Source organism: Oncorhynchus nerka, linkage group LG20 (genome assembly GCF_034236695.1).
Source record: "Oncorhynchus nerka isolate Pitt River linkage group LG20, Oner_Uvic_2.0, whole genome shotgun sequence".
Classification (NCBI taxonomy): domain Eukaryota; kingdom Metazoa; phylum Chordata; class Actinopteri; order Salmoniformes; family Salmonidae; genus Oncorhynchus; species Oncorhynchus nerka.
The window spans coordinates 26,585,178-26,612,354 of NC_088415.1; the positions used below are offsets into that span (position 1 = coordinate 26,585,178).

Sequence of the window (27,177 nt, forward strand, 5' to 3'; positions counted from 1 at the left end):
GAAGGGCCAGGGGACAGCAGGGGACCGGCCATGTTGAGATGTAGAAGGCTACTCTCTGCTAGTGCTGTCAAAGACCAGGGGAAAGTGGATGATTGCATACAGGTCTACTGTATGTTCTCCATTGGTACAGTAGTAGTCAGAAATATTTTGTTGTTGGGGAAACAGCCAACTTCCAGAACTCTACACATTTTGACAAGGGGCAAAGAGAAACATTTTATAATCTCATGCTATTCTAAACATTTTGCCATGAGGCTGAGGGAAAATGTTCCTGATTTAAAGCAAATTTCCTGCAATTGTAAACATATTGTTATGCGGCAGAGAGAAAATGGTGCAATTTTATAGCTAACCTCGTGCTATTCTAGCAGTTGTAATGCTAACCTCGTGCTATTCTAGCAGTTTTAATGCTAACCTCGTGCTATTCTAGCAGTTTTAATGCTAATTTCCTGCTATTCTTCACGTTGCCATTCTTGTCATTCTATTTTTATGACATGTTCGATACTATCTGGGGGGAGAAGGTTTTTTTTTTTTTAAATGGCATATTTTAGTAATTTTTTTTAGGACTGTGGTATATAAAGTTAATTAGGTCTATTCTATCATGGGATTGTAGTTAAATAATTAAAGAACTCCAGTGCTAGGGTTGTTAAGGATGGATAGGGGAGGGTTCACAAATTACACTGTACTAATCTAAAATAATTATAATCTATACTCCCACAGCATTGACCTGACTCATTCAAATGCACTACACAACTGCACCAGCCATAACCAAAATCTGCCAACTGGCACCCCGGATGTCCATGCTCACTCTCTTCAGTCTTTTTGCGATGCGAAATGGGGAAGAACCTGTGAACAAAAGTGGCACCATGTGCTGATTGAAAATGTGGCCACTACTATACAGTATAAAACAAAGGCTGGAAGAATGGGGCGTATTGGGAATAGCGCAGTAAAGAACACTGGCATCTGGCGACTGGGACAGACATTGAGGTAGAAAAGTAATTTTCTGAAGAAAAACAAAATAAAGTAACCTTGCTGCCCTCTATTGGCTTATTCAAGATATGCCTTGAACTGCATCTCAATCATCCAAAATGGCCACCTCTCCTTGTCTCCACCTCCAAATGCTATGACACCAGGGGTGCATCTCAATAGTCCAAGGTGGTTTCTTCTCATTTCCTTTCCTTCATTCTCACTGACATGAAAAACTGGTTAGATTACAGCGGATGGAGAGGGAACGAGGAGAAGAAACCACCTTGGAATACTGAAATGCACCCCTGGTGTAATAGCGTTTGCCTTTCAGTTTGACATTGCTGGGTGTAATGACTGCAATAGCCAAAACAGAAAATAATTTAAGAAAAGTAACTCATTTCAGCAAGAAATTGAAATTGTTTGAGAGAAAACTTCACTTAATCTTTAATATCACAAAATATTTATAATAAACAAAAGCACAGTGACAGAAAAAACCCGTAAAAAAATGACATGGTTCATTAGACAAGTTAACTCATTAAACTGACACGGACAAATAAGAGGCATACTTTAACACAGTGTAAAATAATCTTAGACATTTTTTATTTATTTTTTTATCTCTGGGCCTCATCTATTCTCTCCTCCAGTATTGAGCCTGTGACTAAATAATATGTACACAGGGGATTAAACTTTGATATCGGGTCTGAAAACACACCTATCAAACAACATGCATCATTGAGCCAATAAAACGGTGTTATAGAAGAAGAAAAATATATTATTGAGGAACCAAATTGAGTCACAAACTACTCATGAACTGCTTTTTACTGACTGGGGTGTTACATGAAAACAATGTGCATGAAGTAAGAGGTTCTCTTCTTACACTACGAAGAAACTTACATATACTTTCTGACTGAAAGAAATCAAGAGACGAGGTCAAAAACTAAAATTCCTTTGACAACAATGTGTTGATCAGTTATTTGTTTAGATGAGGTTCTCAATTTCCTCCGTTGTCTATAGCTAAACACCACCATTCTTTACGTCTGTCAATCGAAATGAAATGTGTGATTGAGTGCAGCCAAACTGAAATACATACTGTGCGTGATCAAATCATGTGAACATGCACCGAGTGCACAAAATATTGACACCTGCTCTTCCATCAGTGGTGTAAAGTACTTAAGTAAAAATACTTTAAAGTACTTTTTTTGGTATCTGTACCTTACCATATATATTTTTTGACAATTTCTACTTTTACTTTACTAAATTCCTAAAGATAATAATGTACTTTTTACTCCATACACTTTACCTGAATGGGCAAGACAAAAGATTTAAGAGCCGGGAATGGTAGTAGGTGCCAGTCACACCGGTTTCTGTCAAGAACTGCAACGCTGCTGTGTTTTTCACACACAACAATTTCCCATCTGTATCCAGAATGGTCCACCACCCAAAGGGGATCCAGCCAACTTGACATAGTACTGAGGAAGTACTGGAGTCAACATGGGCTAGCATCCCTGTGGAACGCTTTCCATGCCCCGACTAATTTATGCTGTTCTGAGGGCAAAAGGGAGGGGTGGGGGGGTGCAACTCAATATTAGGAAGCTGTCCTTAGTGTTATGTACACTCAGTGTAGATTGGCAGTGTGGCACATGGTCAGATATGTGTAAGAGGGGAGGATGGCGTTATCAAAAACATTCAAAACTGACTGACTGACCTACAAGATCAAAGATATACACATTGACTCAACCTGTCATGACATACTAGTCCCTTTCAGCCGTTGGTTGCAGAGTGGAGAACAGAGAAAGTGAGAGAATATACCGTGTCTAATAAACAGGTCGCTAAGCTGGGGGAGGGGGATCTACTAAGTTATATGGAATTGTTTTAAGAAGGTCATACCAATAATAATTTAGCCATTTTATTTAGAATTTTAAGACCCCTTGAAGTATCAAACATGATGAACATTTTTGGGGGTCTTACTGCTATTAGCCCATACAAACACATTGAATAACAGATTCACGACACAGAACAGATAGGCCCCAAAAATATCAAAAGGAAGTTATTTCTTACATCTCTCAGATATAAACAATCTTATTTAACCCCATATATTTGGTCTCCATATATATTTCCATTCACACTAATATGACCAGGTGAAGCTGGTAAAGAGAATGCCAAGAGTGTGCAAAGCTGTCATCAAGGAAAAGGGTGGCTACTTTGAAGAAACTCAAATATAAAATATATTTTGATTTGTTTAACACTTTTGGTTACTACATGATTCCATATGTGTTATTTCATAGTTTTGATGTCTTTACTATTATTCTACAATGCAGAAAATAGTCAAAATAAAGAAAAACCCTTGAATGAGTAGGTGTGTCAATATTTGATTGGTACTGTACATGTTCGTGACAGTCTCACCTTTCCACAGAGGGGTCATATTAGTGTGTAGCCAAACAGTTGAGACGCTACAGACAGAAGTTGGCAGATCGTCTGTACCGACTTCAGACAAGTCTCCTGACGTGTGGCAGGTGTAGGGCAAAACGGAGAACACTATGGTGTTGGTGAGAGTATCAATCCTTCCATAGAGGGGTCACTGTTCAGACACTGCAGACCATTTTGTGAGAAGACCGATTTTCGGGATGTTCATGATCTGACAAACACCGCTCTAGCTCTGTCACCATTCACCAGTGGTGGAAGCGTGATATAGGCCAATGCAGTGGCTCTCTAGCTTAAGCTGACTGATTTTTATGTTTAAAAAAAATTCATTATGCCAATTGGATTTCCACGGGGGCGTGGACATCAACCTTATTAAACAAGATTATCCTTTTGATGATTGCTGTTAGCTCAGGTACAGTCTTGCAGTAGCTTTTACTGCCTTACCCCATGTAATAGGGCCTAAATGAATACAACAATTCTCTGTCTAAACCCTTGGGAAAAAACACACTTAAGCCTAGTTATATAAAAAAAAAACTATAATCTCCCAAAAGGCATTGCAATCTATTGCACACATCCCTTAACAGGCATAGCGACAGAGGCTGGTGGTCATGAATGGGGTGAGGGAATGACAGAAAGAAGGATCACGAGAGATTGAGAAAGAGAGAGAGGGGGTACGAGAGGGAGCATGTGTGTAGAATCCCAGCTGTACTGAGGAAGAACAAGGAAGTGGACCTGGAGTTGAATGAATTTTGGCTTGCACAGCAAGTCCCTAAGCACTGACCTCACCATAGAGGGCCGGAGGCTCTTTCCCAAGACATATGAGGGTTTACGGTTTACCCTTATTATCATCCTCCTTCCCCAGGGGTTTATTTCTCATCAACAATATGTCTTACTAGAGTGCGTACTTGATTTGACACTACTGTGACTGTAACATGTCCCCATTCACCTTCTCCTCCACACAGGGTAGGAGAACAATGATATGAGCCTCCTACATTCGAGTCCCGTCCTCCTCCTGCAGTCACATAGCTGCTCCAGAGGTACAGAGCCAGTTTGTGCCTCAAGTTAGGAGTGTTTGTGCCTCTGCACATGGCCAGCAGTAGCCCCCAGTGGTCCAGTACCTGTAGGTTAGGTTGGCTGGTGCCCCTGTCCAGGCGTGTCCAGGCCCAGCCTCAGGTTTAGAATGAGGCTATAGCTTGACGTGGCTCAGGTCCTTAGAGAGACTGTGGAGGTAGGCCTCGTGGATGGCACTGAGAAACACTGGGTCATTCTACACAGACACAGGAGAGAGAGGAGTTATCTTCCAGTAATCTTGCATAACAGTAGCAAACAAGTTTCCAGACTTCACACAACTTCTTCAGTTCATTGCAGATCTCTTAAGTAATATGTTTGGGTAACATTTAATTTGAAGGGTACATACAGAAGGACTTCATAACCTGGTCATGAGCATTTTATAAATGCCAACAACAGCAAGTTGAAGTCTGCAGTATAAACCCTGAACTTGACGAAGACTTCAAACACAAGGCTAGAGTCTGGGGTGAAAAGGCTTCAGCTCTCTCGCTACCTTGATGAGGTGGATGAGTGTGTCTTGTAACTGGATCCTGTTGTAGGAGGGTTGGGGGAGCTCCACCACCCCTGTGGCTGCGGGCGGAGTCGAGGGAGGGGCAGCTTTCCTCTGCATTTCCGTTGTCTTGGCAACAGAATGCTGAAAGGCGCTTGGTGAGAGCAGAATGGAGTGCTTTGCCCCCGTAAGTGAAGTGCCCGCCCCCGGTACCACAAGACCCGCCTTCACAGGGACAGCCTTGGATGGTCGAGAGAAAGAGAGGGCAGGAAGATGACATAGTAAGATTTCATTTTAACTATCAAAGCCATCTATATCGTGATAACAAAATCATACTAACTGGCTGGGTTTTTGACAGTTTCTGAGATTGAGCGAACACATCAATTTCTTTACTCTGCAGCTGAGAAAGAAGGGAGTCCTTCAGACATGACAGATTACACATCCCACAAAAAAAAATAACACAAAAAAAGAACAGCTGGTTACCTGCACACGGCCTGTGGGCATGTTGCCGAGGGCAGCGGGCTTGGTGATTGGCTCTCTGAAGCTCTGGGGTGTGGCCAGCGGGCTGGGCAAGACGCTAGGTGTGAGGGCGGGTTTGTGGAGATCAGAGCGGCTGGGTTTCAGGTAGGCCGGTTCCTTCCCCAGGTAGGCCGACAGAGGGCCAGGTGGAGGACCGCAAGCCTCAACCCCAGATGGCGTCACCAACAGTGGGGACACAGAGTGCTGGGGTTGGGGGTCCCCTGAAGGTCCACCGGGGAACACAGGGTAGAGGGTGTAGCCTGGGCCAGGGCTCCCTCTGGCCTCCATCAGGGAGATCAGACCAGGGGTGAGGTGCCGGTTGTTTCCCCCTGGGTCTGCTGTGAGGCGAGGTGTCAGTAAGGGCTGGAAAGGGATGGGCGGAGCATAGCTCTGGGCCTGGAGGAAGCTGACGGGGGCCGTGGCAGCAGGGTCTGTGGAACTCTGGGTGGGCATGGCTGGCAGCAGGCTGGCCTCCTTCGGTAGAGAACTGCCAAACAGCTCCTCCACAGTGATCTGCCTCTGGCCAGAGTGGGAGCTCTGCAAATACAGTTACCACAGTCAATATGAAACATACTTATACAGTAAACATTCAATGACATGTAACAGTCATTTCAGTCATGTGAGAGAACACTTGTTACAGGCAGCGTGTTATCAGATAGTGCAGTCATTTCAACTAGAGTGGTACGTACCTGTTCTGGCTGTGAGGCGCTGTGAGCGTGCGCTGTAGTGTCACCGGCTGATTTCAGCGTCTCGGTGTTCACCCTCTGCTCAGCAGTAACGGACATCTCTGTTTCCCCCGCCTGAGTCTAGTTAACACACAGACATATTTATTACTTTGACATTCCTACTAGTGTGTTCAGACGAATGGAAACTGGGAGGAGTGTGTGCAATCTCAGCAATAAAAACAAAGTAAAAACACTGTGCAGCAGAACTAAGATCTAAGGAAAGAGAGTGACACCAAGAGAGAGTAACTAAGACAGAGGTTAACTGAGTAAGAGAAACACTCTTGTCCCTTATGTGTGTGTGTTTTTTTTGGGACTGTGGTCACGTGTCCGTGTGTGGCCAGATTTCCTGGGCGATGTGAAGACTGCTCCCGTCTCTCACCCTGTGGAACTCATCCTTGGCCTTGCTGAGGAGCTCCAGGATGTCATTGGAGCAGCCATTGGTCCTCCCAGGGACGTCAGCCCTCTCTGGGGAGCCCCGGTGGCCCTGCAAGGTTTCCTGCTTCACAATCCTGGAGGACAGAGACACACCAAAAGAAACACATAGTGAAGATAAACACACTAGCAAATCAGTGGGAAAACACAAATACACAACACAATCTCATGTCTGTAAAGTGATAAATGGCTCCCCCAGTGGTGTGGGTGATAATGGTTTTCTTATCTGGGTTAGTGGTTGTGTGTTTCACCGGGACATACTCACTTCACCATGAGCTGAGCGATGCGCTGGCAGTCCTTCTTATCGTAAAACCAGATGCTGTATATGCCCACTGTAGGAGGGACACCAAGACGAGAGGGATATATGACTGACTAGAAGAGATAATGGGAGATAGAAGGGATCACTGGAGCCGCATCCCTTAGGAAGAGGGATATTTTAGTTGAAGAAAGAGTTCAGCAACTATTTTTTATTTATTATGTTGTCATTTAGCAGACACTCTTATCCAGAGCGACTTACAGTCGTGAATGCAGACATTTTCATACTTTTTTCCCCGAACTGGTCCGCTGTGGGAATTGAAATCAAATCAAATCAAATTTTATTTGTCACATACACATGGTTAGCAGATGTTAATGCGAGTGTAGCGAAATGCTTGTGCTTCTAGTTCCGACAATGCAGTGATAACCAACAAGTAATCTAACTAACAATTCCAAAACTACTGTCTTATACACAGTGTAAGGGGATAAGGAATATGTACATAAGGATATATGAATGAGTGATGGTACAGAGCAGCATACAGTAGATGGTATCGAGTACAGTATATACATATGAGATGAGTATGTAGACAAAGTAAACAAAGTGGCATAGTTAAAGTGGCTAGTGACATAAGAATGCAGTCGATGATCTAGAGTACAGTATATACATATGCATATGAGATGAATAATGTAGGGTAAGTAACATTATATAAGGTAGCATTGTTTAAAGTGGCTAGTGATATATTTACATCATTTCCCATTATTAAAGTGGCTGGAGTTGGGTCAGTGTCAATGACAGTGTGTTGGCAGCAGCCACTCAATGTTAGTGGTGGCTGTTTAACAGTCTGATGGCCTTGAGATAGAAGCTGTTTTTCAGTCTCTCGGTCCCAGCTTTGATGCACCTGTACTGACCTCGCCTTCTGGATGATAGCGGGGTGAACAGGCAGTGGTTCGGGTGGTTGATGTCCTTGATGATCTTTATGGCCTTCCTGTAACATCGGGTGGTGTAGGTGTCCTGGAGGGCAGGTAGTTTACCCCGGTGATGCGTTGTGCAGACCTCACTACCCTCTGGAGAGCCTTACGGTTGAGGGCGGAGCAGTTGCCGTACCAGGCGGTGATACAGCCCGCCAGGATGCTCTCGATTGTGCATCTGTAGAAGTTTGTGAGTGCTTTTGGTGACAAGCCGAATTTCTTCAGCCTCCTGAGGTTGAAGAGGCGCTGCTGCGCCTTCTTCACGACGCTGTCAGTGTGAGTGGACCAATTCAGTTTGTCTGTGATGTGTATGCCGAGGAACTTAAAACTTGCTACCCTCTCCACTACTGATCCATCGATGTGGATAGGGGGTGTTCCCTCTGCTGTTTCCTGAAGTCCACAATCATCTCCTTAGTTTTGTTGACGTTGAGTGTGAGGTTATTTTCCTGACACCACACTCCGAGGGCCCTCACCTCCTCCCTGTAGGCCGTCTCGTCGTTGTTGGTAATCAAGCCTACCACTGTTGTGTCGTCCGCAAACTTGATGATTGAGTTGGAGCGTGCATGGCCACGCAGTCGTGGGTGAACAGGGAGTACAGGAGAGGGCTCAGAACGCACCCTTGTGGGGCCCCCGTGTTGAGGATCAGCGGGGAGGAGATGTTGTTGCCTACCCTCACCACCTGGGGGCGGCCCGTCAGGAAGTCAGAACCCAGTTGCACAGGGCGGGGTCGAGACCCAGGGTCTCGAGCTTGATGACGAGCTTGGAGGGTACTATGGTGTTGAATGCCGAGCTGTAGTCGATGAACAGCATTCTCACATAGGTATTCCTCTTGTCCAGGTGGGTTAGGGCAGTGTGCAGTGTGGTTGAGATTGCATCGTCTGTGGACCTATTTGGGCGGTAAGCAAATTGGAGTGGGTCTAGGGTGTCAGGTAGGGTGGAGGTGATATGGTCCTTGACTAGTCTCTCAAAGCACTTCATGATGACGGAAGTGAGTGCTACGGGGCGGTAGTCGTTTAGCTCAGTTACCTTAGCTTTCTTGGGAACAGGAACAATGGTGGCCCTCTTGAAGCATGTGGGAACAGCAGACTGGTATAGGGATTGATTGAATATGTCCGTAAACACACCGGCCAGCTGGTCTGCGCATGCTCTGAGGGCGCGGCTGGGGATGCCGTCTGGGCCTGCAGCCTTGCGAGGGTTAACACGTTTAAATGTCTTACTCACCTCGGCTGCAGTGAAGGAGAGACCGCATGTTTTCGTTGCAGGCCGTGTCAGTGGCAATGTATTGTCCTCAAAGCGGGCAAAAAGTTATTTAGTCTGCCTGGGAGCAAGACATCCTGGTCCGTGACTGGGCTGGGTTTCTTCTTGTAGTCCGTGATTGACTGTAGACCCTGCCACATGCCTCTTGTGTCTGAGCCATTGAATTGAGATTCCACTTTGTCTCTGTCCTGACGCTTAGCTTGTTTAATAGCCTTGCGGAGGGAATAGCTGCATTGTTTATATTCGGACATATTACCAGACACCTTGCCCTGATTAAAAGCAGTGGTTCGCGCTTTCAGTTTCACGCGAATGCTGCCATCAATCCACGGTTTCTGGTTTGGGAATGTTTTTATCGTTGCTATGGGAACGACATCTTCGACGCACGTTCTAATGAACTCGCACACCGAATCAGCGTATTCGTCAATATTTCCATCTGACGCAATACGAAACATGTCCCAGTCCACGTGATGGAAGCAGTCTTGGAGTGTGGAGTCAGCTTGGTCTGACCAGCGTTGGACAGACCTCAGCGTGGGAGCCTCTTGTTTTAGTTTCTGCCTGTAGGCAGGGATCAGCAAAATGGAGTCGTGGTCAGCTTTTCCGAAAGGGGGGCGGGGCAGGGCCTTATATGCGTCGCGGAAGTTAGAGTAACAATGATCCACCACCCTGGTGTTGCAATGCTTTACCAACTGAGCCAGACAGGACTTTCTGAAGAAACAGTGTGTGACAGGAGTGTTTCCCTCAGAGGCTGGTAACCTAGCAACAGTAGTGTTTCGTGCTCTACCTGGGGATCCCTGGGACGTATAAACAGGTATCTCTCTCTAAACAGGCCACATTCACTAACCTGTTGAAGCACTGATACAACCCTCCACTAAGGGAAGGCAGGACACAAACCTTGGAATCATGGTAAACAGAATAAGTCATCATCCCTTCACAAGTCTCAAAGACAGCCAAGAACGCCACTTTCCAGGATAGTCTTGCATTCCCCCCCAGGGGCCTGCAGGCACTAGAGGACTGAGGAGGAGTCACAGGGTTCCAGATAATGCTGCTCCTCTGGGTGACTGGATCAGACGCCTACAGAACTACCGCGGAGAGCAGACGTGCTATATCCATCCCATCCATGAGGTGGTTTCCAGGCAGCTCCAGGCCATAGAGGCCCTTGGGCCTGAGAGATATATTTTCCCTCAGACTGAGCTCCTATGCTGGGTAGAACCGTGTTAGCGTGAGGCCATGGGCGGAGGAGACCTAACAGAGGAGATGTTCCTGCTCACTGCGCACCATCAGTCTCAGAATGACCTCCGGCACAAGGGGAAGGCCATCTTCCAGAGAACCCTGGGATGTTGTCTGCTGAGTGCATTCAGAGGCAAGTCTGACTGGAGGGGTAGTGTGTGTCAATGTCTGTCTGGTAAATTTGTATGCATATATATCTTTGCAGGGGTCAGCCTGGAAGGGGATTGAAGTGGTGGAATTATGTTATAGGGGGCATGTGTAAATGTATGTTATTTTCCTGTATGTCTGCATGCGTTTAATGTGTGTGTGTCTGCTGCACAGACAGGGTAGTGTTCTTTTCCATAGGACTAAACAGAAAAATTAAATAGTAGATAGTATGGTGGGATTGCAGTAAAATACATAACCCAATGGTCAAAGGGTCTGAAAGCTTTCAAGTACTCTTGAATTCCACACAGCTTTTGTTTTTGTGGAGTTTTTTGTGGGGGAGGGTTCTTTATACCCCCTTTATTCCCAATTTCGTGATAGCCAATTGGTGGTTACAGTCTTTTCCCATCGCTGCAACTCCGTACGGACTCAGGAGAGGCGAAGGTAGAGACCCATGCGTCCTCCCGAAACACGACCCTGCCAAGCTGCACTACTTCTTGACACACTGCTCACTTAACCCGGATGGCAGCTGCACGAACGTTTTGGAGGAAACACCGTACAACTGGCGACCATGTCAGCGTGCATGCGCCCGGCCCGCCACAGGAGTCGATAGAGCGTGATGGGACAAGGACATCCCGGCCGGGCAAACCCTCCCCTAACCCGGATGACACTGTGCCGCCTCATGGGTCTCGAACCCGGATCTGTATTGACGCCTCTAGCACTGCGATGCAGAGCTCCTGTGCTGGGTAGAACCGCATTAGCGTGAGGCCATGGGCGGAGGAGACCTATCAGAGGAGATGTGCCACTCGGGAGGCCTGACAGATTTTTAATGCTTGTGTGCAAGCTGTGCTTTGCAACTTAATTCCAAAAATGTGTTTAGAAAACTTTGACAACCTTCCTTATTTATCTGGGGGAAAGTTACATAGATAGCACATTCAATGCTAAATGTAGCCTAGTAATACATAAGATGTACACCCGCAGCTCTTTTAATGGAAATATAGTTATGGGCAGTTCCACAAAAACAGAATCTCTGAATATTGCGCATCTGGAATAACATAGCATTTCTTGCAGTCAATGTATTTACTAAATGTAGACTAAATGTGGATTTGGGAACAGGAGTGGAGAAATATGATTGATTTATTTCTGTATCTTGAGAGAATGCAACGATCAGCTAGATACCATCTAGCCGATCATAGTGTTTCAACCACATCAAATATGCATTGAAGCCGAACTGAAATCTTATCAGAAACACGTTTGGTCGTTTTCACAGCTTTCTTTTGGACATTTTGAACTATTTTTGTTTGTTTGTCGTTGTTGCTTTATTGTATTTTTCCCCCAGTCCGATGTCAACTGTATTGAATCATTCATTCTATCGCTCTATTACAGTAAGGGTTTATTTAGTCTTCTTGGGTGACATATAATGACAAAAGAGAAGCTACATGTAGATCTCATTATAGACAAGTTGACTAACAAATGGATTACCAAAATGTCAGAAATAATAAGACGAAATATATCTAAATCGGGCAACAACAAAAAATCCATGACCACCTGTCCAAAAATTGGGCACAGGCCTCAGATGTTCACTTTATCAAATACACTACCTGGTCAAAAGTTTTAGAACACCTACTCATTCAAAGGTCTTTATTTTTACTATTTTCTACATTGTAGAATAATAGTGAAGACCTCAAAACTATGAAATAACACATATGGAATCATGTAGTACCCCAAAGAGGGTTAAACATATCGAAATATATTTTAAATTTGAGATTCTTCAAAGTAGCCACCCTTTGCCTTGACGACAGCTTTGGACACTCTTAGCATTCTCTCAATCAGCTTCACCTGGAATTATTTTACAACAGTCTTGAAGGAGTTCCCACATATGCTGAGCACTGGCTGCTTTTCCTTCACTTGCGGTCTGACTCATCCCAAACCATCTCAATTTGGTTGAGGTCGGGTGATTGTGGAGGCCAGGTTATCTGATGCAGGACTCCATCACTCTCCTTGGTAAAATAGCCCTTACACAGCCTGGAGGTGTGTTGGGTCATTGTCCTATTGAAAAACAAATGATAGTCCCACTAAGCCCAAACCAGATGGGATGGGGTATCGCTGCGGAATGCCTTGAATTCTAAATAAATCACAGTGTCACCAGCAAAGCACCCCCACACCATAACACCTCCTCCTCCATGATTTACAGTTGGAAATACACATGTGGAGATCATCCGTTCACCCACAACGCGTCTCACAAAGACACAGCGGTTGGAACCAAAAATGTCCAATTTGGACTCCAGACCAAAGGTCAAATTTCCACCAGTCTATTGTCCATTGCTCGTGTTTCTTGGCCCAAGCATGTCTCTTCTTATTATTGGTGTCCTTTAGTAGTGGTTTCTTGCCGGCATTTCAATTTGATTTGACCCTGATTCACACAGTCTCCTCTGAACAGTTGATGTTGAGATGTGTCTGTTACTTGAACTCTGTGAAGCATTTATTTGGGCTGCAATTTCTGAGGCTGGTAACTCTAATGAACTTTTCCTCTGCAGCAGAGGTAACTCTGGGTCTTCCTTTCCTGTGGCGGTCCTCATGAGAGCCAGTTTCATCATAACTTTTAAGAAGGCACACCTGTTCATTTAAATGCATTCCAGATGTTAACCTCATGAAGTTGGTTGAGAAAATGCCAAGAGTATGCAAAGCTGTCATTAAGGCAAAGGATGGCTATTTGAAGAATATCAAATAATAAAAATATTTTGTTTTGTTTAACACTTTTTTGGTTACTTCATGTGTGTAATTTCATAGTTTTGATGTCTTCGCTATTACACTACAATGTAGTAAATAGCCAAACTGAGCAATCGAGGGAGAAGGGCCTTGGTCAGGGAGGTGACCAAGAACCTGATGGTCACTCTGACAGAACTCCAGAGTTCCTCAGTGGAGATGGGAGAACCTTCCAGAAGGACAACAATCTCCGCAGCACTCCACCAATCAGACCTTTATGGTAGAGTGGCCAGAGGGAAGCCACTCCTCAGTAAAAGGCACATGACAGCCCGCTTGGAGTTTGCCAAAAGGCACCTAAAGACTCTCAGACCATGAGAAACAAGATTCTCTGGTCTGATGAAACCAAGACTGAAATCTTTGGCCTGAATATCAAGTGACACGTCTAGAGGAAACCTGGAACCATCCCCACGGAAAAAGCATGGTGGTGGCAGCAACATGCTTTGGGGATGTTTTTCAGCGGCAGGGACTGGGAGACCAGTCAGGATCGAGGGAAATATGAACGGAGAAAAGTACAGAGAGATCCTTGATGAAAACCTGCTCCAGAGCACTCAGGTCCTCAGACTGGGGTGAAGGTTCACCTTCCAACAGGAAAACAACCCTAAGCACACAGCCAAGACAACACTGGACTGGCTTCGAGACAAGTCTCTGGAATGTCCTTGAGTGGCCCAGCCAGAGCACAGACTTGAATCCGATCGAACATCTCTGGCGAGATCTGAAAATAGCTGTGCATTAACGCTACCCAACCAACCTGACAGAGCTTGAGAGGATCTGCAGAGAAGAATGGGAGAAAATTCCCAAATACAGGTGTGCCAAAATTCTAAAATCCTGGTTTAGCCTTGTCATTATGGGGTATTGTGTGTAGATTAATGAGGGGGGGGGAAATTTTATCAATTGTAGAATAAGTCTGTATTGTAACAAAGTGTGGAAAGAGTCAAGGGGTCTGAATACTTTCCGAATGCACTGTAAACTATGCGCAGAACTTCGTTCAATTTATCGAATCAGTTATTTGTTTTTATTGCTCAAGCTGTGAGCAACACCTGTGAAACTCAGACATTTCTCTCAAAACACAGGGATGTAGATTCGCAAGGGACTAGTATTAACAGAGGACTGCCAAAAAACAGTAGGTTATTCTGGTTAGTCAATGTCCAGACTTCAGTTTCCCTTTAACTCATCTAAACAGTAGGCTACAGTTCCCTTGACATGCCATAGGCCTATTTGAAGTCCCGTCTTGTCACTGTTGTATTTGTATAGCGCCTCACAATCATCACACATAACATAGCCTGCTAACATCCTCTTTTACTACTTCACCTAATCTTTCCCAAACATGACTTTTCTGGCCCTCCCTTGTCTTTATTTTCAACTCTCCATTCACAGATTTTGTCTTAATGAATTCAAGTTCGACAATATCCTTTTTGCGTACATTTTTTCTGCCCTTCCCAAAAGCATTATTTGGCAATTGGCTTTGCAGGCTATTTGGCACATGTATAGTTAAACCCTAAAGTTGAGGTTTTTACAGTAATACCAGATAGCCTAAAATCTTTACAATAAATAAACGCAATGTAGCCTATATAAATTGCACAATAATTATAAATGTACGGATTTAAGGTATTGTTTCTCTTTATTCAACCCGCCTGTCACCCACCCGCCCTCCAGCCACACTATATAACCACGTGGACTGCGGATTATGAGTCAACCTGCACATCACTAGTGCAGGCTACATGGTATGAACAGTAACAAGAAAAGTTACTTTAAGTTATTGCAAAGCAGCCAATGGGGTGGAAATCTCAGACTGACTAGTGGACTATTATGGTATAGCCTACTCACAGTTAGCATTCCTGTACAGCAGGAAGGGGTCTTGGAGCTGAAACTCAAGGTCTTTGTTGATGGGCTCCACCAGATTCTCTGTGCTCAGGCGATTCATGATGGTGAAGCCATGATGAGGGGATGCACACCTGTGGACAGGTTATTGGAGAGCAATGGAGAAAGACTATTAGGCTAAATGTGTTTGTCACAAAAAAAAATAAAATAAAAGCAAAGAATGGTAACGTTGAAAAGAGCAACAGGGAGGGTGGAGGTGAGAGAGGAAGAGCTCAATTAGGGAAGCGTAGACATGAGGACAGGTGGTGAGACAACCACCACAGGTTAAGAAGGGGGTTAGGCTCTAGTTAGCTAGCTAAGTATCGTTGCAACAGTGTCCCCTTCAAAAAAGGTCACCATAAAAATAAATTACCTGGCATAAACAAATAAGGTGCCTTCAATTTCGGTCTTTTCCTGAAATGGAAATAATGCAGAAAAATTACAACTTGAACTTGCTGAACACGAATCGATCATCAGGTAGAAGAAGAATAATCACAACATGCAAAAGTTAGTTGATATTTGGTCTGGGTGCTTTCAGTTCATTAAACGTTCTATGAGCTGAAAGGGTGCAAACTGCCACCAGGAAGGTGATGTTTGAACAGGTATAAAGAAAAGGTTGGCGATTTCCTGCCACATGCAATTATGGAATGTTTGCTCAGGAGTATATTGCTTTGGCTGATCCCTCCAGATGACCTGGATGGAATTATGTGATCCTTCCTTAACCAATAAGAAGTCCCACCCAGTTGATTACTTCAATAAGGTGAAAGTCCTCATTGGCGCTGCCCATGCTAAAACAGGCTTTTGGGCACTATCATTGATCGTGTCCCCCTGCTCAGACGTTACATGCATCAACCAATGGTTGCGCGCCACGTCATTGACTGACAGATTGCTATAACATACGTGGTTAGCTGATGCGTTAAATACCTATCCAGGCGTTGTAAGATCCGGCAGGCGTCAGCAACGCCTGGGCAGAGGAACGCGCCCCTGCTCTTGGGTTGTGACCGTTTGTAATTCAGACCACACAAACTGGTTGTTCAGAACAGCAGTTTCCGTGGAATCAAACTTTGCACACCGTTGTGGCCTTCTGAACATGGCCCTGATGTCTAGCTGGCTAGTTTACAGCGTTAGTACTAGTGGTACCCAAGGCTCTAAAAGATGTTGCTGTGCAACTAGGATAACAACCTCTGAGATAATAATTGTTGTCATGTTGATAAGGCTCTGCTGTACCGTTGTTTCAGAGTGCCCTAGAGAAAAAAGCGAGTGCAGATTCCATAGTGTCATGGTTGCACCATTACTACAGCGAAAACGGCTTGATTGTTGCTCAACCAGCTTAAGAAAAACTGTTCCTTTCAAATCAAATCAAATTTGATTTGTCACATACACATTTACATTTACATTTAAGTCATTTAGCAGACGCTCTTATCCAGAGCGACTTACAAATTGGTGCGTTCACCTTAAGACATCCAGTGGAACAGCCACTTTACAATAGTGCATCTAAATCTTTTAAGGGGGTGAGAAGGATTACTTTATCCTATCCTAGTTAGCAGATGTTAATGCGAGTGTAGCGAAATGCTTGTGCTTCTAGTTCCGACAATGCAGTAATAACCAACAAGTAATCTAGCTAACAATTCCAAAACTACTACCTTATAGACACAAGTGTGAGGGGATAAGAATATGTACATAAAGATATATGAGTGATGGTACAGAGCGGCATAGGCAAGATACAGTAGATGGTATTGAGTGCAGTATATACATATGAGATGAGTATGTAAACAAAGTGGCATAGTTAAAGTGGCTAGTGATACATGTATTACATAAAGATGCAGTAGATGATATAGAGTACAGTATATACATATACATACGAGATTAATAATGTAGGGTATGTAAACATTATATTAGGTAGCATTGTTTAAAGTGGCTAGTGATATATTTTACATCATTTCCCATCAATTCCCATTATTAAAGTGGCTGGAGTTGAGTCAGTGTGTTGGCAGCAGCCACTCAATGTTAGTGGTGGCTGTTTAACAGTCTGATGGCCTTGAGATAGAAGCTGTTTTTCAGTCTCTCGGTCCCAGCTTTAATGCACCTGTACTGACCTCGCCTTCTGGATGATAGCGGGGTGAACAGGCAGTGGCTCGGGTGGTTGTTGTCCTTGATGATCTTTATGGCCTTCCTGTGACATCGGGTGGTGTAGATGTCCTGGAGGGCAGGTAGTTTGCCCCCGGTGATGCGTTGTGCAGACCTCACTACCCTCTGGAGAGCCTTACGGTTGTGGGCGGAGCAGTTGCCGTACCAGGCGGTGATACAGCCCGACAGGATGCTCTCGATTGTGCATCTGTAGAAGTTTGTGAGTGCTTTTGGTGACAAGCCGAATTTCTTCAGCATCCTGAGGTTGAAGAGGCGCTGCTGCGCATTCTTCACAATGTTGTCTGTGTGGGTGGACCAATTCAGTTTGTCTGTGATGTGTACGCCGAGGAACTTAAAACTTACTACCCTCTCCACTACTGTCCCATCAATGTGGATAGGGGGGTGTTCCCTCTGCTGTTTCCTGAAGTCCACAATCATCTCTTTAGTTTTGTTGACGTTGAGTGTGAGGTTATTTTCCTGACACCACACTCCGAGGGCCCTCACCTCCTCCCTGTGGGCCGTCTCGTCGTTGTTGGTAATCAAGCCTACCACTGTCGTCCGCAAACTTGATGATTGAGTTGGAGGCGTGCGTGGCTACGCAGTTGTGGGTGAACAGGGAGTACAGGAGAGGGCTCAGAACGCACCCTTGTGGGGCCCCAGTGTTGAGGATCAGCGGGGTGGAAATGTTGTTGCCTACCCTCACCACCTGGGGGCGGCCCGTCAGGAAGTCCAGTACCCAGTTGCACAGGTGAGGGTCGAGACCCAGGGTCTCGAGCTTGATGACGAGCTTGGAGGGTACTATGGTGTTGAATGCCGAGCTGTAGTCGATGAACAGCATTCTCACATAGGTATTCCTCTTGTCCAGATGGGTTAGGGCAGTGTGCAGTGTGGTTGAGATTGCATCGTCTGTGGACCTATTTGGGCGGTAAGCAAATTGGAGTGGGTCTAGGGTGTCAGGTAGGGTGGAGGTGATATGGTCCTTGACTAGTCTCTCAAAGCACTTCATGATGACGGAAGTGAGTGCTACGGGGCGGTAGTCGTTTAGCTCAATTACCTTAGCTTTCTTGGGAACAGGAACAATGGTGGCCCTCTTGAAGCATGTGGGAACAACAGACTGGGATAGGGATTGATTGAATATGTCCGTAAACACACCAGCCAGCTGGTCTGCGCATGATCTGAGGGCGCGGCTGGGGATGCCGTCTGGGCCTGCAGCCTTGCGAGGGTTGACACGTTTAAATGTTTTCCTCACGTCGGCTGCAGTGAAGGAGAGTCTGCATGTTTTAGTTGCGGGCCGTGTCAGTGGCACTGTATTGTCCTCAAAGCGGGCAAAAAAGTTATTTAGTCTGCCTGGGAGCAAGACATCCTGGTCCGTGACTGGGCTGGTTTTCTTTTTGTAATCCGTGATTGACTGTAGACCCTGCCACATACCTCTTGTGTCTGAGCCGTTGAATTGAGATTCTACTTTGTCTCTATACTGACGCTTAGCTTGTTTGATTGCCTTGCAGAGGGGAATAGTTACACTGTTTGTATTCGGTCATGTTTCCGGTCACCTTGCCCTGATGAAAAGCAGTGGTTCGGGCTTTCAGTTTCATGCGAATGCTGCCATCACAATCCACGGTTTCTGGTTTGGGAATGTTTTAATCGTTGCTATGGGAACGACATCTTCAACGCACGTTCTAATGAACTCGCTCACCGAATCAGCGTATTCGTCAATGTTGTTGTCTGACGCCCTTGTCGAAACATATCCCATATTTCAATTGGACTGGCTTTCAGACCTATCAATCACTCATTCATTCCAACCAATCAGGGCACTTGGACACGCTCCAACCCTGCACACCTTATGTTAAAGCGTGTTTTGCCGTCTTTAGAAAGAAGACCTGTTTGATGCTGACAGAATTCACATGCTGCCTTTCTACTGAAGTGCTGTTCGTCCATTGGCAATTGAGTGTTGGGAATGTTATTGTGCTAATAGGGGGTGCAATAGTAGTGAGTTATGGTTACCTTATTGTGCAGCGTAACTGTGTAGATACGTTTGCAAGTAAGAAGTTAGTATTGTTTGCTAGTGCTCGGCTAATGTTAACTCTACTGTTTATAGAGTTCTCCTTCTCTGGCTGTATATTCTTCATGTAGATGCTATACTATTGTACTCATTGATATGTTTATATTATGACCGTTTTCTTATCTGCTTATTGTTGTATTGCATGTATATTTATTTAGTGTACTCTAACTGAATCTTAATGATTGGCGACAGGCAGCCTAGTGGTTAGAGCGTTGGGCCAGTAACCGAAAGGTTGCTAGATCAAATCCCTGAGCTGACAAGTTGGTGACGAAGTGTATATTAATGGGCCTCAACATGAAGTTCTGATAGGACAACACTATAGTGGGCAGATCTTAGTGAATCAGCATTCGGTACTAGCGGGTGAGGGCATTCAAAGCTGACAACTCAGACGAGTTCAGAATAGACATTTTTACATGGTCCTTCATATCTCCCGGATTCTGGCCTGCTATAGCTGAGATGTTGAGGTACCCCACCTCAGCCCACAACTACACACAAAGCCGCCACGCACCCGAGAATGAGCTTACACCCCTCTCTCGTCCAAGATATTTCAAGCCCTGCTCCAGGCTTCCTCAGTGGCCATGGAGTGACCACACCCTCTCCAGTTGGGAGCTGCAGAGGGACTACAAGGAGCTGCTCTATGAAAGGGAAGAGATCAGGAGGGTGTACTCTAGGCCCTCCCGGCAATAGGCACAGGAGCGCCAGGTCCGCTTCTGCTCTCCAGAGGCCCAGCTCCCCATCAGATGAAGACAACTCCAGAGAGGCCCAGCTCCCCATCAGATGAAGACAACTCCAGAGAGGCCCAGCTCCCCATCAGATGAAGACAACTCCAGAGAGCACAGACCAGCACACCAAGGTCTGCACCCCCTCAGCAAGAGCTTTGACTAGCCATTGTTAAGGAGACCCCCACTCCAATCGTGGAGTCACAGCCAGCCGCTGCCATGGGGCCCGTTCTGGTGGCGGGGTCGCCCTGTCCTCCCAATGGGGATCCCCGACTGTCCAAGGCAGCAGTTGATTCTTTGACCACTCCTAGGATGGAGCATCAGCCTGCAGATACGCAGATGTCAAGTGCAGCCAGTATCTCTGATACTATGCATGCATACATGGACCAGACATTTTTCATTAAGTCCTTAATGGAAACATGCAACAATAGCAGTCCTATCATCTTACAGTCAAAAGGCTATAGCCTATTATTGAACATGCAACTCCTGTAACAAAGCAGCTAAAAAAATAAAAAAAATTCAAACATCTGCCAAAATACAATTTGTGGAAAACTGTTCTAAACAGCACACCTAATACAAGCAGTTCCATATGTGACAGAGATGAACACTCTGTTAGAAACTCAGAAAGAGGGGGAGTCTAATAGCAACAACTATGTTGGGTTGCTAATATGACTAGAATTGTGCCTTTGGATTCTGGACAACGAGAGTAAGTTGATATGAAAACCAATAGAACAGGGGAGAAATGATGGTTAATTGCATGAGGAAGTCTTTTTAAAAGAATTGCCTCCAAGTTTCTGTGGTTGGATTTTCACAAGGTTAATTTGAAGCAAGGTAAGACATGCCTCATTATTTGAAGTAAAGTAAAACGTTCAGGTTTCAAACTATTCTACTGCCTCAAACTCACATTGCAAAGTGGTCAAGTGGTGGGTGACGTGCTGATAGTTAACGGTAGGCAGGCTAAGGGTGCAACCCTATGCAGCCGAATGGGAGGCGAGCCTTAATTTACCAGTCGAGATTAATAAATAAAAATGGCTCCTTTTAAATCGTTGCCACCAACGTTTGTAACACTATAGCGAGCAGATCCTAGTACTAGCGGGTGAGGGCATTCACAGCCGGCCTCTCAGACGAGCTCCAGCTAGCCATTTTTACACAGATCTGAACCATATTACCGGAGCACTTTTTTTTCTTCCGGATCACCGCGACTGCATTTTATATTCATACATTTTATTTTTAATTTTTAAGTATTATTAAACTTTTTTTTAACTAGACTTGCCTAGTTAAAAAAAGGTTAAATACATAAAAATAAAAGGTTAATAAGAAATTATTATATACAATGACGGGCAACCCGGACGACGCTGGGTCAATTGTGCTCCGCTCTGTCTGGGGCGGTTCTAAAACTAGTCAGTCACATTACATAACAACCTGGCAACTTTACCAGTATATCCAAACATCTGGGAGCACAGAAAGAAAGGAAAAAGGATAGCTTCTTCAGGAGATCAATGATCACATGGTGCTTTCAAGACAACTGGTAACTCGGAAAAGTATGAGGTCAAATCATGACGTCAGTTATCTTCTGGTAGGAGCTCCATGTGTAATGATCAAGCTGTTTAATCAGCTCGTTGATATCTCAACCCTGTCAGGTGGATGGATTATCTTGGCAAAAGAGAAATGCTCACTAACAGGGATGCAAACAAATTTTGAGATAAATAAGCTTTTTGTGCGTATGGAACTGTTCGGTTATCTTTTATTTCAGCTCATGAAACCAACTCTTTACCTGTTGCGTTTATATTATTGGTCAGTGTTGCTAGTACAACATGACTAGCTGAAGTGGCATGCTACGACGTAACGAACTAGCCCAGATAGCTAGTTAAGTTTCTAAGTGTTAGCTAGTTAAGTAGCGAAGTTAGTAACCCAACTAACGTTACAACAAAAGACTCGCATACTAATTTATATTTTATGACTCGCAAACGATTGTTACACAATCCCACAGGGACACGCTTGATATAGCTCGCTAACTAGTATGCTACTTTACTAGATTGCTAATGATAAACTAAATCCGATATGGTAAAGTTAGCGCTCTAGTTAACGTTACGTAGCTGCTATCGCGCTAACTACCTTCAATAAACAGAAGAAACCAGCGACTCCTTTGGCGAGCTTACCCATTCATTTGCTTTGGAATTAAAGGTGTACAATGCTACCTGTCCGGTAACGTCGAGAAGTTTGTTGATATACGGATCTTGTTGTTGTAGAGCTGCTAGGCTCATTTTACTGGCGGTCTCCATCTTGAATACAATGCTTACCACACGGACCAATTTCTATGAACACTCCATTTCCAGTGTCCGCGGGTGGTGCACGTCGGTAGTCATGGTCCGAATGCCTCATAGTTCCGCCTCACTTTTTGTTTCATAATTAATTTGGAGTGAATAATTATTGCTTGTTCACGAGAAGGTTACAATGAATTTTAGAAGTTGCTATTTTGCTATGCTATGGCCTGTCTATCCATGTAGGCCAGGGATGGGAAACTGGCGGCACGTGGCCCCCCTTCAGTCGAGGTCTCAATTTACTGTTGAGTTGGAATAATAGAATGAATACACAAGGTGTAATTTCGAAATTTGGTTGTGCATCAGCTCATGTCAGCTCAATTTTTGGGGGATTGCAAAATGAGTCTAGCAGCCAGCTATCTAAACTTGTAGTAAGCATGGTCGAATTACCAACCAGGGTGGGGTCCATTGGTCATTAGTTATATTAAACATTATATTAACATTTGCCTCCACCATATGGAAAAATGTGTTATACAATTGCAAAATATATTCTCTCAGCCCCATGGCAAACAACGTAATGAATAATATATAGCCCCATCTGGTGGATATTAAGGCTGAGCCTAGCTCTATAAACACAATTTATATATTTTTGTGATCAAATGTGTTTTAATTAGTGGTGTAAAGTACAAAAAAATACTTGAAAGTACTACTAAAGTAGTTTTTTGGGGGTATCTTTTCTTTAAATCCAACTTTTACTTCACTACATTCCTAAAGAAAATTATGTAGTTTTTACTCCATACATTTTCCTTGACACCCAAAAGTACTTGTTACATTTTGAATGCAAACCGTGCTATTTTTATTTATTTTTTTGCATTGTTTGTAACTTATTTTGTACATAAAGTTGCTGCTACTGTTTCGTGTGACCGAAAAAATCTTCTGGACATCAGAACAGCAATTACTCACTTTGAAGTGAATGAATAATTTTTCTTTAATGATTCGAACGAGAGGAATTTACTCCAGACACCCATATGCAAGAGAAAGAGACGGAAGAGGTATCGCGGAAGGAGATCGGGGTACCTTGTGAGGATCTGACGACTAGTGGCTAATCTGCCTTTGCCATTGGTCCTATTGGCCAACGTACAATCTCTGGATAATAAATTGGAAGAACTAAAACCACGTATGTCTTACCAACGGGACATTAAAAATTGTAATATCTTATGTTTCACCGAGTAGTGGCTGAACGACGACATGTATAACACACAGCTGGCGGGTTGTACACTGTATCGCCAGGATAGAACAGCAGCCTCTGGTAAGATAAGGGGTGAGGGTCTATGTATATTTGTAAACAATAGCTGGTGCATGATATTTAAGGAAGTCTCAAGGTTTTGCTCGCCTGAGGTAGAGTATCTCATGATAAGCTGTAGACCACACTATCTACCTAGAGTTTTCATCTGTAGTTTTCGTAGCTTTCTACATACCACCACAGACCGATGCTGGCACTAAGACCGCACTCAATGAGCTGTATACCGCCATAAGCAAACAGGAAAACTCTCATCCAGAGGCGGCACTCCTAGTGGCTAGGGACTTTAATACAGGGAAACTTAAATCCATTTTACCTCATTTCTACCTGCATGTTAAATGTGCAACCAGAAGGAAGAAACTCTAGACCACTTTTACTCCACACACAGAGAAGCGTACAAAGCTCTCCCTCGCCCTCCATTTGACAAATCTGGTCATAATTCTATCTTCCTCATTCCTGCTAACAAGCAAAACGTAAAGCAGGAAGCACCAGTGACTTGGTCAATAAAGTGGTCAGATGATGCAGATGCTAAGCTACAGGACTGTTTTGCTAGCACAGACTGGAATATGTTCCAGGATTCTTCCGATGGCTTTGAGGAGTACACCACATCAGTCACTGGCTTCATCAATAAGTGCATTGATGACGTTATACCCACAGTGACGTACGTACATACCCCAACTAGAAGGCATGGATTACAGGCAACTGAGCTAAAGGGTAGAGCTGTCGATTTCAAGGAGCGGGACTCTATTCTGGAATCTTATAAGAAATCCTGCTATGCCGAACCATCAAACAGGCAAAGCATCAATACAGGACTAAGATCAAATCGTACTCCACTGGCTCCGATGCTCGTCGGACGTGGCAGGGCTTGCAAACTATTACACACTATAAAGAGAAGCACAGCCGAGAGCTGCCCAGTAACACGAGCCTACCAGAGGAACTAAATTACTTCTATGCTCGCTTCGAGGCAAGTGACACTGAAACATGCATGAGAGCATCAGCTGTTCCGGATGACTGTGATCACGCTCTCTGCAGCCGATGTGAATAACTTTCACAAGGCCAGGATGTGTAATCTGAGCATGCGCTGACCAACTGGCAAGTGTCTTCACTGACATTTTCAACCTGTCCCGGTCTGAGTCTGTAATACCAACATGTTTCAAGCAGACCACCATAGTCTCTGTGCCCAAGAACACTAAGGTAACCTGCCTAAATGACTACAGCCCCATGGCACTCACATCTGTAGCCATGTAGCTCACGTCTGTAGCTTTGAAAGGCTGTTCATGGCTCACATCAACACCATTATCCCAGAAACCCTAGACCCATTGCAATTTTCATACCGCACCTACAGATCCAAAGATGATGCAATCTCTATTGCACTCCACACTCCCCTTTCACACCTAGACAAAAGGAACACCTACATGTGAATACTAGTTATTGACTACAGCTCAGTGTTCAACACCATAATTCCCTCAAAGCTCAACACTAAGCTAAGGACCCTGGGACTAAACACCCCCCCCCCCCCCCCCCCTGCAACTGGATCCTGGACTTTCTGACGGGCCGCCCCAGGTGGTAAGGGTAGGTAACAACACATCCGCCACACTGATCCTCAATACGGGGGACCCTCAGGGGTGTGTTCTCAGTCCCCTACTGTAGTCGCTGTTCACTCATGACTGCACCATCATTAAGTTTGCAGATGGCACAACAGTGGTAGGCCTGATCACCGACAACGATGAGACAGCCTACAGGGAGGTCAGATACCTGACCATGTGATGCAAGGACAACAACCTCTCCCTCAACGTGATCAAGACAAAGGAGATTATTGTGGGCTACAGGAAAAGGAGGACAGAGCACGCCCCAATTCTCATCGACGGGGTTGTAGTGGAGCAGGTTGAGAGCTTCAAGTTCCTTGGCGTCCACATCACCAACAAACTAACATGGTCCAAGCACACCAAGACAGTCGTGAAGAGGGCATGATAAAACCTGAAAGGATTTGGCATGGGTCCTTAGATCCTCAAAAGGTTCTACAGCTGCAACATCGAGAGCATCCTGACGGGTTACATAACTGCCTGGTATGGAAACTGCTCGGCCTCCGACAACAAGGCACTACAGAGGGTAGTGCGTATGGCCCAGTACATCACTGGGGCCAAGCTTCCTACCATCCAGGACCTCTATACCAGGCGGTGTCAGAGGAAGGCCCTAAAAATTGTCAGACTCCAGCCACCCTAGTCATAGACTGTTCTCTCTGCTACCGCACGGCAAGTGGTACCTGAGCGCCAAGTCTAGGTCCAAGAGGCTTCTAAACAGCTTCTACCCCCAAAACATAAGACTCCTGAACATCTAATCAAATGGCTACCCAGACTATTTGCACTTTTAGCAATTACATTTACATTTGATACTTCTGTATATTTAAAACCACATACTTTTAGACTAGTAGTAGTATTTTACTGGGTTAATTTCAATTTTACTTGAGTCATTTTCTAATAAGATATCTTTACTTTTACTCAAGTATAAAAATTAGGTGGTTTTAATTAGAAATAATAATTGTCAGCAGGGTAGCCTAGTGGCTAGTAACCGGAAGGTTGCAAGTTCAAATCCCCGAGCTGACAAGGTACAACTCTGTCGTTCTGTCCCTGAACAGCCAGTTAACCCACTGTTCCTAGGCTGTCATTGAAAATAAGAATTTGTTCTTAACTGACTTGCCTAGTTAAATAAAGGTAAAATAAAAAACATACATACATACAAAATGAAGTTACACCCCCCTCCCCAATCCCACCCCACCCGAGGACCTAAGGGATCAAATTAAATAAACATAATTCAAAATAATAAAATAAATGACTTAAATGTAAATGTAAATAAATAACCAAAATAACAAAACAAAGAAACATTGACGGATAGTGAGTGTTCATTTTTCACAAACAATGACTAAAAAACACCACCTATCCTGCTGTCTTATTAAAATAATGACTACAGCAACCAAATTCATACATTTCTTTCAGATCTAGGAAAAGTGTTAGGGTCGAAGTGTTTATTTCGGCTGAATTCCCCAGCTGACAAGGTAAGAATCTGTCACTGCCACTGTTCCAAAGAAGAATTTGTTCTTAAAATTAAAAGTATAAATGTTATTTTTCCTCAGGACCAAGTCCTATGAAGACTGTATTATTTACTAATCACCACATGGTGGCATTGCTGCAAAATATTTCAACGACTCCCATAATCCGTGTGGCGACATTTTTGTAATTTGGAGCTACATGTAACACTCAACCATGTGAAATCTAACGCCTCTTTTAGCATAGGGGAAGACAGTTTAAAAAACAAACTAAACACCTCAATGCGAGGTTGGGCAAAGGCCTAAGCTACTCGCAGTAAAATAATAAAATAGATAGGCCTACCTGATCTGTAAATAGGTATACCGTTATTTGTGATAAATGAGTGACATGGGCGTCCAAAACCATAGGCCACAGGCTAGGCCAGCATATGAAATTGATATTGAAACTATTTAATTAGTTTGCTGAAGTAGTCTATAATGTCAGTTAGGCCAACAACATAATTTGCTTCAGTGAGGAACATAGGGATTATAATTGAGGGATTATAGCTGCTGTGAAACAGTTATCCGGCTGCAGGTAG

General features: G+C 44.4%; 1 protein-coding gene across 5 annotated transcripts; it reads right to left on the reverse strand.

The window, feature by feature from the left end:
* Positions 1–1,538: 1,538 nt before the first annotated feature.
* LOC115102168 (mRNA-decapping enzyme 1A-like) lies at positions 1,539–22,317 on the reverse strand. Of its 5 annotated transcripts, none has more exons than XM_065005343.1 (10): positions 22,155–22,317; positions 15,464–15,504; positions 15,058–15,185; positions 7,133–7,179; positions 6,881–6,987; positions 6,563–6,692; positions 6,148–6,264; positions 5,423–5,995; positions 4,943–5,179; positions 1,539–4,648 (listed from the first exon to the last, which is right to left on the reverse strand). In XM_065005343.1, the coding sequence occupies exons 1-10, from the start codon at positions 22,275–22,277 to the stop codon at positions 4,568–4,570; spliced, it is 1,584 nt and encodes a 527-aa protein (XP_064861415.1). In that variant the 5' UTR covers positions 22,278–22,317; the 3' UTR covers positions 1,539–4,567. The 5 variants fall into 5 exon arrangements, with proteins under 5 accessions (XP_064861415.1, XP_064861416.1, XP_029477663.1 ...); XM_065005344.1 differs by lacking the exon at positions 22,155–22,317 and adding an exon at positions 20,900–21,160; XM_029621803.2 differs by lacking the exon at positions 7,133–7,179 and having other exon boundaries at positions 6,881–6,947; positions 22,155–22,316.
* Positions 22,318–27,177: the final 4,860 nt, after the last annotated feature.